This window comes from Carettochelys insculpta, chromosome 1 (assembly GCF_033958435.1).
Source record: "Carettochelys insculpta isolate YL-2023 chromosome 1, ASM3395843v1, whole genome shotgun sequence".
Lineage (NCBI taxonomy): Eukaryota > Metazoa > Chordata > Testudines > Carettochelyidae > Carettochelys > Carettochelys insculpta.
Genome location: NC_134137.1, coordinates 234358891 through 234374370, shown reverse-complemented (window position 1 = coordinate 234374370; position 15480 = coordinate 234358891). Strand labels below are relative to the sequence as shown.

The following is a 15480-nucleotide window of genomic DNA, read 5'->3' as shown; positions in this document are numbered from 1 at the left end:
GTTGGTATTTTGTTGGCCACTTCCCAGGATTATGAGGCTCAGCTCCTCTCTCCACAGACAGACGATGAATGTGTGTGCGCCAGTGAAAGGAAAACCTATGTCTGGAATATTATCCCCAAAAAACTTGGTAAGTTTCTGTCCCATGACTAATGCTAGTTTATTCACTTGTCACCAGAAGCCAAAATGTAATGAGTCCATCTCAGCCCACAGAACTTGGATCTACATTGCCCCAAGCTAATTTGCTTGGGAGTTGCTCTGTATAGAGAACTGCTTTGCTCTGGCCCTTTCCATTTACAGAGCTCTGAATTTCATCATCTTATGGCTGTTCATTCATGGTAACATTTTTTCTTTGTATGGGATGCTCTTCCAGGTGATGTGACATTCAATGTTACTGCTGAGACCAAGCAGAGTGCTGGCAGGTGTGGGAACACAACATCTGGGAGTCTGGAGATAGGGTGGAAGGACACCCTGATCAGAACCCTCTTGGTTGAGGTACAGTGAAAAACTCTTTGTTTGAACAACTTTCCCTCCAGTGAAGAGTTCAGCAAGTATCTGTGAAAGCAGGTCAGAGTAGTTCAGGTGCCCTAAAGCACACCAGGTTTGCATCCAAAGTCAGCCAGCTGGGATAGGAATAGCGATTACTGTGGGAGTGATACCATTGCCATCCAGAGTGGTCAGTAAATGTGATGGTCAGTGTGTGCAAGCCAGCCCACCCTGAAACTCCTCCCTCCTTCTAACTGCAGTGCTGGAGAATTGGTCTTGCTTGTTGTGTTTGCCAGCCTGGGGTCAGACTGGATATGTTGACTCAGTAGGACAGGACTGCTTCCCCATGAGCAAAGTATTGTTGCATGGATTTACTGCATTTGCATACTGCACTTTGGTAGAGTTGAGACTAGAACCAGCATATATCTGGTCCCCAGGAAGCAGATACACCAGCTGAGTTCCTATAACCTCCCTCATGCTTACCAGAGTTCTGCTTGGTATTTCGTAGTCACAGATTGCATTACTCTATCTAACTAGCAAGCAACAACGTTTACAGGGCACACAGCAACATGTCCAAGCCCTAGTCCTGCACCTATTACAGGTATCTGCTGGCTGGCAGGAACGTTACCTTCCTGTATGTCATCTTGAACTGGGAGATTCAGGGACTGCAGTCTGGAAGGGGAAATAAAGAGAGGGGAGGACTGAAGCAGGTGGAAGGAAATTGCAGTAAGTTTCCAGCCCGCTTTGTGTAACAGAGGAAGGAGAATAGGAAAATTCAACAAACACAGAATCATTTGGCTAGAGCTCCCCTGAAGTAACAGCTATACCCAACTCTAGTGTCTGATTACTTGATATTGCAGTTATGGGGTTAGCATGGTTATACCTTATTGTCGTTGAACTGGTTTCTTCTGTAACGTTCATTCTGCTGTGCTGTCTGTGTTTCCTCTCTCCCCACATCACAAACCAGCCTGAAGGCATCAAAAGGTCGGTGACCCAGAGCAACCTCATCTGCACGCAAAGTAAGGACATCTCTCCAAATTCTGTACATGTTGACTGCAACCAAAGATCTTTCCCTCAGCACTATTTAATATTAAGTCCCTGAGCCAGCCCCTGTCACTGAAGCACAACACAGGTGACTGTAGAGCTGGTATCTAGCTGTGTGAGGCAGGATAGTCTGGGTGTTAGGGTGTTAGTCTGGTGCTTGGACAATTAGTATTTAATTCTCTGCTGAGCCACTAAATTACTATGTGACCTTGAGCATCACACTTAGGATCTACACTGCACACTTAACCCAGGCTCTGTCTCAAGTGTGAGTCCAAGTCCCGGCATCCAAGCCAGTGTGGTTTGGTTCAGTGAGCACTCATGACCTGGCTTCTAGAGCCCAGCTTGGGGTAAGTAAGAGCCTGTGTCCTGGTGTGACTTAGATCCCTGACCTGCCATTTTGCAGCATGGATACAGGTCAGGCTGCAGACCCCAGTCAGAAGGTCAGAGCAGTGACCTAGGGATGGGTTAGCACAGCTCTGAGACCTGGTTCTGCCATTTGTAACCCCTGGTTTCCAACTAAAACAAGCTTCCAGATCACAGGCCCTTGTTCTCATGGGAGACTTTTGGAGAATGTTGGGGATAACGTCCTGGTGCAAGTGCTGAAGGAACCACCAAGGGCCATGCACAGCTTGACCTGCTGCTCACAAACAGGGAAGAATTAGTGGGCAAAATAGAAGTGGGTGGCAACCTGGGTAGCAGTGATCATGAGATGGTAGATTTCAGGATCCTGACAAAAGGTAGAAACGTGAGCAGTAAAATACAGTCCCTTGGTTTTGCAAGAGCAGATTTCGTCCACCTGAGGGAACTGGTGGGCAGGACCCCCTGAGAAGCTAGTATGAAGGGGAAAGGAGTTCCGGAGAGCTGGCAGTATTTTAAATAAGTCTTATTGAAGGCACAGAAACAAATCACCCCAATGCACAGAAAGAAAAGCAAATTTACTAAGCAACCAGCTTAGCTTACCAGGGAAATACTTGATCAGCTTAAACTCAAAAGCGATGTGTATAAGAAGTGGAAACTTGGATAGATGACTAAGAAGGAGTATAAATATAGGTCTGGAGAGTGCTGGGGAGTAATCAGGAAGGCAAAATCACAATTGGAACTGCAGCTGGCAAAGAAAGTAAAGGGCAACAAGAAGGGTTTCTACAGGCAGGTTAACAATAAGGGGGTTATCAGGGAGGGTATAGGGCTGTTACTAGATGAGGGAGGTGAGTCGGTGATAGATCATATGGGAAAAGGTGAAGTACTCAATGCTTTCTTTGCGTCAGTCTTCACAGACAAAGTCAGCTCCCAGACTACAGCACTAGGCAATGCAGTATGGGAAAGAAGTAAACAGCACTCGGTGGGGAAAAACAGATTCAGAGCTATTTGGAAAAGCTAGACATACACAAATATATGAGTCCGGATTTAATGCATTCAACGGTACTGAGGGAATTGGCAGAGGTCATTGCAAAGCCTTTGGCCATTATCTTTGAAAACTCGTGGAGATTGGGGGAGGTCCCAGATGGCTGGAAAAAGACAAATGTAGTGGCCAACTTTAAAAAGGGAAAGTATGATCCAGGGAACTATAGAATGGTCAACCTTACCTCAGTCCACAGAAAAATCGTGGAGGGAATCCTCAAGGAATCCATTTTGGAGCACTTAAAAGAGGAGAAAGTGATCAAGAGTAGTCAACATGGATTCACCAGGGGCAAGTCATGCCTCATGAATTTGATTAGCTTCAATGATGAGGTAACTGGCTCTGTGCTCATGGAGAAGTCAATGGATGTGATATACCTTGACTTTAGCAAAGCTTTTGATACAGTCTCCCACAACATTCTTGCCCTTACGTTAAGGAAGTGTGGATTGCATAAATGTACTTTGAGGCTGGCTAGATGGTCAGGCCCAAAGGGTAGTGATCAATGTGTCAATGTCTGGTTGGTGGTAGGTTTCAAGTGGTGCGCCGCAAGGATCAGTTCTAGGGCTGATATTGTTCAACATCTTTATTAATTACCCAGATGTACTCATGGATTGCACCCTCAGCAAATTTGCAGATGACAATAAGCTAGGGGGACAGGTAGATACATTGGAAGGTAGAGATAGGGTCCAGAGTGACCTAGTGAAATTGGAGGACTGGGCCAAAAGAAATCTGATGAGGTTCAACAAGGACAAGTGCACAGCCCTGCACCTGGAACAGAAGAATCCCAAGCATTGTTACAGGCTGGGGACCAACTGGTTTAGTAGCAGTGCAGCAAAAAAGAAGGTGGGGACTCGAGTGGATGAGAGGTTGGATATGAGTCAACAGTGTGCCCTTGTAGCCAGGAAGGCTAATAGCATATTGGGTGCATTAGGAGGAACATTGCCAGTAGATCTAAGAAAGTTATTATTCCCCTTTATTCAGCACTGTTGAGGCCACATCTGGAGTATTGTGTCCAGTTCCGAGGCCCCCAGTATAGAAAGGATGTGGATGCATTGGAGCTGGTCCAGTAGAGGGTAATGAAAATGATTACGGGGCTGGAGCACATGGCCTATGAAGAGAGGCTGAGGGATCTAAGCTTATTTAGCTTGCAGAAAAGAAGAGTGAGGGGAAATTTGATAGCAGCCTTCAGCTTCCTGAAGGGGAGTTCTAAAGAGGGTGTTCTCAGTAGTTACAGATGGCAGAACAACAAGCAGTGGTCTGAAGTTACAGAGGAGGAGGTGTAGGTTGGATATTAGGTAAAACTTTTTCACCAGGAGGGTGGTGAAGCTCTGGAATGCGTTATCTATCAAGGTGGCGGAATCGCCATCCCTAGAGGTGTCTACATCTGGGCTTGACAAGGTTCTGGCTGGGATGACTTAGTTGGGGTCGATCCTGCTGGAAGCAGGGGGCTGCACTAAATGACCTCCTGAGGTCCCTTCCAGCCCTAGGATTCTATGATTCTGTGAACATAGGATGGATGTTCAAGCACAGTGCCACTGACCCAGATTTAGTCTGCAGTGTGGACAGATCCTTAGTGTCTCCATGCCTCTGTTCCTTAATGGCCTAATAGCACTTGACATTAGTATCGGGGCCATATCTCTTTCTAAGGTACATAGTTCACTGTAGCATTTCAAAAATGTCCTGGACACCCTGCAGGCCTCTTCAGTTAATGTCTTCCCCTCAGTGTTTAATTTTTCAGTTTCCCTTTCCTAGTGAGGAAGAAAAATAGGGCTGCGAGCGGACAGACAGGACACAGGGAAGCCTTGGAATGGATTTTGCCATGAAGAGTGGTCAGTAGTCAAGCTACTGGAAAACCATTCTGTAATTGAGGGAGCAAAATGAGGACTCTGACCATCACCAACCCCCAACTCTAGTGTCTAGATGAAGAGTTTCCTTTGACTTGGGTTCCTGGCTGCCACCGGTACCATCACAGCTCGTGGGCACTAGCCTCACATAGTTACAGTGACTTCTGTGGACTGTGGTAACTTACATCAACCGAGGATTGCCCCATTTTGTCTCACTTTAACTGCATTCATTTTTCATTGTTCCCTTCTTCCCTTGCTATTGATATGCTGGTCCCCCATGTGGGTGTCTTACAAGGCTCATTCATTTTATTTTTTTTTTACAAAAAGTGGTTAGCTGCTAAATCGAAGACCTATATAAATTATCACTATAAATCCTATATTTCCCCAACAGATGCTGTAGTCGTTGAACCAGTATCTCTGAAACTACCTGCAAACCTGGTAGAAGGATCAGCCAGAGCCTTTTGCACTGTGATTGGTAAATCTATTAAGTTTTGTACTGAAATTCTTGCATCTCAGGATAAGCAAACTACTCAGCGCCAAGGTTTATTCCTACTTCTTTTAGACTCACCATCCAGCATTTCAGCACTAGAAGACGCCTTCACCAGAAAGGAGAAGTCCAGGTTCTGAATGTTGGTCATACACCTTTACACCTTTCTTTTGGTACAGAGGATTTCAGCTATGGGTAAACTGCTGCTGTAACTCAAAATAACTTGTGCAATTTGCACAACACGAATTGCATAAGGTATTTCAAGTTACCTTATTCTGAGCTCAATGTCATCTAAATGACACTGAAGTTCCAAATAAGGGGCTATTTTAGGTTTCAACTGCCCCTCTCATGACGAGGGGTAGCAGAAGTGGAACACTGCACTCAAAATAATGATGCTATTTCCAGCACAGAGTTTATCCCTGGAGCTGCTATTTCAGGATACATTTAATAGCAGTAATAGTCTAACTGTATCCTTATTGTCGCTTGTTTGTGTTGACTCAGTTCTTTGCCACTCATAACTAATGTGCCCATCCCAAACTTATGCCAATAAAACATTTGCATCCCTACCATTCTCCGTAGCAAGCTATATTACTCATACATAATAAAGTCATAACTGAGCTATGCCAGTCCCCCCAAAATCATACTGATACATTCCTAATGCTATTTCACACCATCATATAAAAACAAGCAGTCCTGTAGCACCTTAAAGACTACCAATTTTATTTCTTAGGGCATGAGCTTTTGTGGGTAAGAGCCACTTCATCAGATTCTGGAGCAAAAATGAAAAAAACAACCCACAGAAGATATATACTCTGTGTGTGTGTGTGTGTGAGTGAGTGTGTACACATACACACACACACACACCAAGAGGGATGGAAGAGAGAAAAGAAAGAAAAAGAAGGAAAGGAAGAATAAAGAAAATAAAAAAGTGTGCAGGGTGTCACCTATCATTACTAGGACTTCTGGAAAGAGTAAATTAAGTGAGATGGGTAACATTCTTCTCCACCTCATGCCTTTCTTGTGGCAATTTCAGGTTGCATCTGACAAAGTGGGTCTTTCCCATGAATGCTTGTGCTCCAAAGTATCTGTTAGTCTATAAGGTGCCACAGGACCTCTCTTTGTTGTTGTGGCAATTACGGCAATTTCTTATATGTAAAGGTAACACTGGGAAAATATTTGATGCATTTCAGCTCTATCTTAATGCAATTTAACAGCTGGAAATAAAGAGGAAATGATAAGAGCATATGACCACCCATTATTTACAAGCTAGGGTGCAGATACCAGAGTTTGGAGAAGTCTGTTCTTAAGTGCCTATTTCTAGCCCTGTCAGGATGGAAGTCCTTACACCTGTCACTGGTTAAAGTCTTTTTGGCTCAGGCTTTACTGACAAGTGTAACTTTTCTGGTAATGAGTTTTTTTGTTCCTTTTTTAAAAATAACAAAATCAGCTACTTGGCACTTCACTAGTGTTTGACACTTTCAAGATATCTGTGCTGCAGATTAGATGGCAAAGTGCCGATGCGGCAGCCAAATGAGCATGATGTGAGAGGATGTCTTGTTTGGGGTTTTTTGGCACTCATCTATGTCAGAACAGAACAGATCTGTTCTCCTGTGCTCAGGACTCATGGATTATTGATGGAATAGCAAAGCTATGGGAGAATCTCTGCAACCTGGGGCTGATTCTAGCACCTCAGCCAGGGACTTGAGGGCCTTTGCCTAGTGTACTGATGTTATTGTTCTGCAGCAGATAGATTCTGATGCAGGCTCTGTATGGAACTCACTCTCTGGGTCTCCCATTTCCAGGTGATATCATGGGCATAGCCATGCATAACCTACAGCAGCTCCTCCAGATGCCCTTTGGCTGTGGGGAGCAAAACATGGCCCTGCTTGCCCCCAACCTCTATGTCCTGGACTATCTGAATAATACGGGGCAGCTGACCAAGGAGATGGAATCCAAGGGCATTGGACACTTAGTCAGTGGTGAGGAGCCTCTCCTTAACTTTTGACATCTTCTTGCCTCCATTGATATCATATGCTACAAAGTTACTGTGGTAGTGCCACATTTTTAAGTTAGCTAAGCATATTGAACCACATAGATGCCTTGTGATACCCTGCTGCCCTGCTTGCTACTGCAGAATAATTAGTAGTTCTGCTTGAAATGTTCCTTTCTTCATCCTGCAGTTTCAGTCCCCTCCACAACCACCACTCACCTCAGGGCTTTTCTTACTGCCCTTTCCTTTCCAAAAGGCTGTTTTTTGTTGTCAGCCCCTAACATACTCCTCTTGCTCCTTTCCTGCGGGCTTTAATGCCAAGGCAAGGTTCTTCTGTTTCTCTCAGTCCCTGAGGCTCAGGCTAAGAGACTTCAGTGTCCCCATCTGACCCCTCTAATTGCGGTTCTGGATTTATTTGATGGCAAATTAAATGGGATTTTGTTGGTTTTAATCAGGAAACATCTCCTCTTCCTTCTTGTATGTTCAGGGTACCAGAAGCAGCTATCATACAAACACCCAGATGGATCCTACAGTATCTTTGGGACCAGAGATAAAGAAGGAAACACATGGTGAGAGCTGGGAAGATGGCTGAGGACTGGGCTGGTGATAAGTCCATGATCTGCAGATGAAAAACACTTTTACTAAATAAATTAAACACACACATAAAGGACATGGACTAGACGCAGCTCTGGGAACATGGACACAGCTCTAAAAACAGCGACACACACTATCAGTGACGCTAAGGGAGAATTCTTTTAGTTGCTGTTGATAGCAGGTTCCTTCTTTTTTTTTTTCCTCTGTAGATGCACCCACTCAAGGCAACATGGCCATACATATGAACACAAAGCCAGAATTTTATAGACAGAAAAGAAACAGTTCAATCCAATTGTGTGTTGCTCATTCCCGACTTGTTCTGTGTGTAGAGCAGAAGGAGCTGTGTTGAGTTTTGCTTCTTCAGACTCCTAGTGACCTCTTGCTTGTGTTTGTTGTGCAGGCTTACCGCCTTTGTATACCTGGTATTTGCGGGACTCAGACGCTACATCTATATTGACGAAAAAGTCCAGTCCCAAACTTTTATCTGGCTCTCAAGCAAACAGAAGTCAAATGGCTGCTTCCAAAGTGTTGGAAAACTCTTCAACAATGCCTTGAAGGTGACATATTTCTGCTCCTTGCCAAACTTCCTCTCTTGCCCTGGAGAAAGCATCATCTTACTGCTGCCAAATGCTCTCCTTAATCCCAAATTCCTTTCCTTCCAGTCATTACAGAAGTGTGAAGTTAAGGAAGCTTTTTTCATGCTTTTTTCTCTCCCACACCCTTTTAGGCTAGCGGGGCCCCCTAATAGCGGTAGCTAGCAATGCTCCCTGTAAGATGAGTGTGTGGGCCTGGGAGACATTCATGTGCTGCCCAGCTGATTAGCAGGGAGCCCACAGCCACCCACGGCTGGCAGCGTGTCCTTCTATTGGTGGTGCACATCCACACATGCCTTAATGCATATAACAAAATTTATTCTGCCCATGGATGTTAAAAATAGGGGGACCCCTGGTTGCTGGTCTTGTCCTTCTTCCACAGCTGTCCAGGCTCTGTATTGTAAAGAAGAATGTGGCCAGCAGTAAGAGTGGTAAATTCTATGGCCCCATGGTGCCCTGGCACCAGGAATATTCCTGGCCCAGGCCCAGCCTCCACCAAAGTTTGGGGCCAGGTTTATCCCCAATGTGTTCCTCAGCTCTACCTGCCACCCTGTGTGCTTCCCACCGTACATCTTCCAGCCCCATCTGCTGCCCCCACCAACAATTTACAATGCCCTGGAAGCCCCTGCCACCACCACTGGCAGCAGCTTCCTGCTGGTCACCCCACCCTGCCACTGGCATGTCCCTGGTGGGAGTGGGGCAGTGCACTGCCTTGGGAGCTCCTGGGAGCAGTGCTTTCAGACACCCCTGCCACAGGCTGCAGAATGAAGTGCCTGCAGCAGGGCAGAGCAGGGCGACCAGGAGGAAGCCCCTCTAGGTCCACTGTGCTGTCAAAAGTGGCAGTGGGGGCTCCCAGACTGTTTTAAATCACCCAGGGACAGCTGGTGGGAATGGGAATGTCAGATGCATGGAGAGAGAAGCACATGGGGCAACAGGAAGGCAGCAGACTTCTGCCCTCCCCACCCCCACCAGAAGCTGCTGCATGAGGGAAGGCCCCTGTTAAGCATAGTAACCCATATTCCCCCCATGCACCCCAATCCTTTCAGAGCCTACATCCTCGCTCCCTGCCCTGTCCCCCAGTCCCACACTACCTCCAGCCCACAAACTCCCTCCCAGAGCCTAACCCCAACACCACCTCATGCACTCCCACCTTCTGTCCCAGGCCACAGCCTGCACCCAGGACCCAGACTTACCCAGAACCTGCACCCCCACTCCTAAAACCCACATTCTCTCCCAGAGCCTGGACCCAAGGCCCCTCCTGCACCCAGACTCTCCCCCAGAACCTCACCCCTCACCTGTCTGGCATCCCAACTCCCTCTGAGAGCCTTCATCCCCTCTGCCTCACCCCACTGCCCCTGGCCCCAGCCCAGTGCTGTACCCAGCACCGGGGCAATGTGCAGGGGCAAGAGGGGGTGCAGGAACTCCCAGACACCACACATGAGTAGAGCAAGGGACCATCCAACAGCAGGCAGAGCCAGAGTCCTTGGGCATCCGGAGGGACTAGCTGGAGGACCTGGCGCCCACAGCAGAGGTTCTGACCTCCACTCACTGGCAGGGAAAGTGGAGCAAGGTGGCTCCAGCCTGCTCTGCTTTCCTGGCTTGCTGCCCGGGGCAGACATGGGACCAGCCCTGCACTCACTGGTGGGAAGCAGAGTGATATGACCAGAGGAGCAGAGTGAGCTGCAGCTGTATTGCTCTGCTTCCCCCAGCACAGCTGGTCTCTGCAGGGGAGGGAGGGGCTGGACCCACACTGTTGGTGCTGACCCTGGCCCCACTAATCTCCCAGGCTGCATCACTCAGGGGAGGGGCTGGGAAAAAAGGTGGCGTGGGAGCAGAGCAAGGATAGGAAAGAGGAGCAGAAGGATGGGGCTGCGGTGGGGAGATAAGGAGCCTGGGTCAAAGAGGGGTTGTCTTGGACTTTCTCCATGTTGGAGAAACAGTCACATGGGTGGTAGCCCTCCATACTCCCTCACACCAGTCATCCCTACCCTGCACGCAAACTCCCTTCCAGGGCTTTAGGCAAGAGGGGGGAGGAGGGACTTTGGGAGGGAAAAAGGGGTGTGGTGTCTGGGCATGCTGGGCACCACCAAAATTTCTGCGAACCCGCTACTCCTGGAAGCAGCTTGAAAGAAAGGAGCAGAGCCAGTCTGATGTGCCCAGCAAACACTTGTGTGATCAGCTTGAGAGCTCCAACCCTGACTTTCTATCCAGTCTAACAGAGTAATAACACAATTCGGGAATCACTTTGGTGTCGTTGGTCAGTGAAACAGTTCAAGGGGAGGAGTAGGTGATCCTCTTCTTCCCCACTCCTTCCCTGCCCCCCCACCCCCATCCCCATCCCCACCCCCACCCCCTGGACTGACTACTTGATGAGTTTTGGCATGTGTTTTATTCAGGGAGGAGTTGATGACGAGCTTTCACTCACAGCCTATGTCACCACGGCTCTGCTTGAGGCTGGACACCCCAGCTCGGTAAGGTTTCCTTCACTATGGTGGTCCTTCTGTAATTGGTCTCCATCAATTGGCTTGGCCCCGGAATCTGTTACCAATCGCCTAGGTGCTGGAAGTGATGACCCCTCATGGACACATCTGCATGGAATGCGTATGCAGTCAGCGCTGCTAATAATGACAAGGGGCTATGGATTGCCCCCAGGTTTCAATCTGAAATTCCACTGCAAACAGTGGGCACTGCCTGAGTGGATCTAGTGCAGCGTACGGCTCGGCATAACTTCTGATTATATGAAATGTTAGACATGCCTGCAGACTCATCAGGCACTTGTGATTGTATTATTATCACAGCCACAAACAGGCCTATGGAACATCCAGATGGGCCTGTTCACTCTTGTATCTCTGATTATGTGCAGAGCTGGAGTAAGCCCCAGTTCTGATGAAGGAATGCTACCACCAGTTAAACATGAAACAGCCCATCAAGCTGAGGGACAATTTGTGTCTTGTTATACAATGCTTGGTGTAAGGGAGAGAAGAGTTTGGATCTCAGACTCTAACATCACAGACTTACTGGCTTATATTTTCCTACATTTCCTTATCAAGTGTTTTGTTTGTGCCTGAGGGGGTTGTTTCCTCCTGGCCTACATTCTAAAGAAGTGGAGACATGGAGCCAGATTGTGATTTTTAGTGACCTTTCTGTAACTTCATTTACTTTTCTATAAAACCAAGACGACACCATAGACATCAATGAGTTAACACTAGATGCACTTGCTATGTCTACACCACAGCCATCTTTCGACAGAAGTTACAGTCAGATCTCTTCTGACAAAACTTCTGTCAACAGACTGCGGCCAGACTGCAAAGCAGATTGAAAAAGCCGACCGGAAACACAGCAGACAGGGCTGCCCAATGACCCAGAAGCCCTGTCTGTCAACAGAGGGCCCCCTGAGCACCCACACAGCTTTTTTATTGGTAGATTCTGTCGAGAAAAGCGTTTTGCCTCATAAGGGAGAGGCAGAAGACTGTCAGCGAAAGTGCCACATTCTGTCGATTTACTGGTGGCAGAACACATTTTTAGTGTGGATGCTCCATGACTTTTGTTGACAAAACTAGCCTTTTGTCGACTAAATTCTCCAGTGTAGACATAGCTACTGAGAGTGGAATCTGGCCCATACTGTTGAGTTTGTCCATGACGACAGAATATGATGTTGCCAGTGGATGTTTAATAATTAATTGTCAAGCTAAGCAAAGCAGTGGTCTTGGGAGGGTGAGATAAAATGAGCTTTCTTTTAAACTCAATTTTTAACTTCAGTTGTGAAAGCACTCCTGTTGTATGAAGTTTCCATAGTCTGAAAATGCCTGAAAATGCTACCCACACTTTGGACCTACAAGGTTGCTCGTTCGCTACTGTAATAGTGTCCAGAAGAAGTGCTCCTGGAATGTATGGGAACAGAAATATCTGGTTGGTTGAAGATGTATGTCCCCCATGCACACACAGATCGAATTTATTTCTTTATAGCACCCTGTGGTCCGAAATGGCTTATTTTGCCTGGAGGCTGCACCTGAAGAGGAAACCAGGAGAGTTTACACCCAGGCACTCCTAGCTTATATCTTCTGCTTCATTGGCAATGAGGGGAAATGTGACTTTTTCTTGACGGAGCTGGAAAAATCAGCTAAGAAAGTTGGTAAGTGTTACCTACATTTTCTGGGATGTTAACACTGATGGTAGACGGGCATACCTAGATGATACTGCCACCTGAAATTCTAGTGTTCCTGTCTAGAAACCATGATAACTATATCATTTATGGAAATCGTATGATGTCATGAGTTTGACTCATTGGAAATAAATAGGGAGATGGGCAGGCCCATAGGTAGGCCAGTAGAAAAGGAGAAAATGTGAGGATCTGTGGGTTTATTTTAAATACACAACCCAGATTAACCTTCCTCTCTACCTAATGAAAGAGCACTTGACTGTCTTGCCAACCTGCCCCTCTCATGAATCAACAGTGTGCTCTTGTAGCCAAGAAAGCTAATGGCATATTGGGTTGTTTAGGAGGAACATTTCCAGCAGATCTTGAGAAGTTATTATTCCCCTTTATTCGGCATGGGTAAGGACACATCTGGAGTATTACATCCAGTTCTGGGTGTCCCAGTATAGAAAGGATGTGGATGCACTGGAGAGGGTCCAGCAGAAGGCAAGGAAAATGATTATGGGGGGTGGAGTATGTGACCTATGAGGAGAAGCTGAGAGATATGCGTTAAACTAAATAGTTTGCAGAAGAGAAGAGTGATTTCATAGCAGCCTTCAACTTCTGGAAATGGGGTTCCAAAGAGGATGGAGATAGGCTGTTCTCAGGAGTAGCGGGTGGCAGAATAAGAAACAATGGGTCTCAAATTACAGAGGTGGAGGTTGGCTATTAGGAAAAGCTATTTCACCAGAAGGGTGGTGAAGCACTAGAATGTGTTACCTAGAGAAATGGTGGAATCTCCATTCCTAGAGGTTTTTAAGTCCCAGCTTGACAAAGTCCTGGCTGGGATGATTTACTTAGAGCTGATCCTGCTTTAGACAGGGGGCTGGACTTGATGACCTCCTGAGGTCTCTTCCAGCCCTAGGATTCTATGATTTTAACCTCCCAACCTCAATCAAGCCTCTCTAGTGCCTCTCCTCCTACGTAAATAGCCGTATGAAGGTGTCCAGTAATACATATAATTTGTCACCAAACATTTAGTTCCTTTTTGAGACAGGAGGGCCAGAATTGAATACAGTATTCCAGCACACTGCTCTGCATCAACAGTTGTTCATCTATCAATACTTATGGATACTGGGATTAGATTGCAAAGATATCTGTGTGCCACATATAGGGATTATAGTGGACCACAAGCTAAATATGAGTCAACAGTGTGATGCTGTTGCAAAAAAAACAATCATGATTCTGGGATGCATTAACAGGTGTGTTGTGAACAAGACACGAGAAGTCATTCTTCCGCTCTACTTTGCGCTGGTTAGGCCTCAGCTGGAGTATTGTGTCCAGTTCTGGGCACCGCAGTTCAAAAAAGATGTGGAGAAACTGGAGAGGGTCCAGAAAAGAGCGTCAAGAATGATTAAAGGTCTAGAGAATGTGACCTGCGAAGAAAGGCTGAAAGAATTGGGCTTGTTTAGTTTGGAAAAGAGAAGATTGAGGGGAGACATGATAGCGGTTTTCAGGTATTTAAAAGGGAGTCATAAGGAGGAAGTAGAAAACTTGTTCTTCTTGGCTTCTGAGGATAGAACAAAAGGCTACAGGCTTAAACTGCAGCAAGGGAGGTTTAGGTCGGACATTAGGAAAAAGTTCCTAACTGTCAGGGTGGTCAAACACTGGAATAAATTGCCAAGGGCAGTTGTGGAATTTCCATCGCTGGAGATATTTAAGAACAGGTTAGATAGATGTCTATTAGGGATGGTTTAGATAGTACTTGGTCCTGCCATTGGGGCAGGGGGCTGAACTCGATGGCCTCTTGAGGTCCCTTCCAGTCCTAGTGTTCTATGATTCTATGATTTTGGTTATTAGAGATGAGAACTCATCAGGCCTGAGTCTGACCTCCCTTTCACTGGTGCAAATCAAGGGTGGCTGGAAGGAAGGAACTGAGACCAGAACTCTGTCTCTTGCTTTAGGTCTAGCCTTTCCTTTCGATGTATCTGACTGTACTTTTATGTGACTATCCTGTGCACGGAGTGACAACTTGTGGCACACAGACATCTTTCCAATCTAATCCCATTATCCATAAGCATTGATGGATGAACAACTGTTGATGCAGAGCACTGTGCTGGAATACTGTATTCAATTCTGGCCCTCCTGTCTCAAAGAGGAACTAAACTACAGTAGGTTCAAAGATAAAATTGAGTAGAGGAATATGAGGAGTACAACGATTTCCACTGGAAAATAGATTGGGAAAAAAAGAGTATTTAAAACAGAGACAAAAATAAAAGACTGGTATAGAACAGGTAGATTGTGTGCTCTTGTTTTGCCTTTTTTCATAAAACCGAACCAAGGGAATATTCAATTAAATTAAAAGGACGCAAATTAAAAATTGAGAGGAAGAACTCATTGCTACTAGATCCTGTTGAGGCTTAAAACTTACTGGGATTCATAACAAATCAGAAGTGTATATAGACAATGAGAATAGCCACGGTTGGATTACGTATGATTAGAACCCCAAAATTTAAAAGGGATTAAATTATCATATTTTAGGGCGTGAGACAACCCATATTTGAGGAGAGTTAGAAAGAAACTACTTTATATATGGCTTATTCCATAACTGTTCACATTTCCATTTCTTGCACCTTTTTCTGGAGCAGTTGGTACAGGCCATGTATGAGATGGATCACTGGGCAGATATGACAAAGCAGTTCCTCTTGGACACTTTGAAGGTTTTGTATTAAATGCAGCACTTCATTAGTAATCTCCCATCACCCTGATTAACATGCCCCCTTCAAAGTTGGGGGCAGGTGTAGACCCAGTTTTAGAGGTGGTTATGTTCAGCTCAGAGAAGAGAACCCTGAGGTAAGCTACATTAATGGTCTATACAATTGAAACTGGAGTGGAGCAAGTGAATAGGAAAGTG

At 46.1% G+C, this 15480-nt stretch overlaps 1 protein-coding gene across 1 annotated transcript in view; it reads left to right on the top strand.

Moving 5' to 3' along the window:
• Positions 1-15480, top strand: part of LOC142007098 (ovostatin-like) — an 84492-nt gene that overhangs the window by 50585 nt on the left and 18427 nt on the right. Inside the window, exons 20-28 of the mRNA XM_074983633.1 lie at positions 1-127; positions 371-492; positions 1451-1502; positions 5159-5242; positions 7057-7233; positions 7732-7813; positions 8239-8395; positions 10828-10902; positions 12398-12563. Coding sequence (XP_074839734.1) covers positions 1-127; positions 371-492; positions 1451-1502; positions 5159-5242; positions 7057-7233; positions 7732-7813; positions 8239-8395; positions 10828-10902; positions 12398-12563 — 1042 coding nt within the window. The remainder of the gene's footprint in view (positions 128-370; positions 493-1450; positions 1503-5158; positions 5243-7056; positions 7234-7731; positions 7814-8238; positions 8396-10827; positions 10903-12397; positions 12564-15480) is intronic.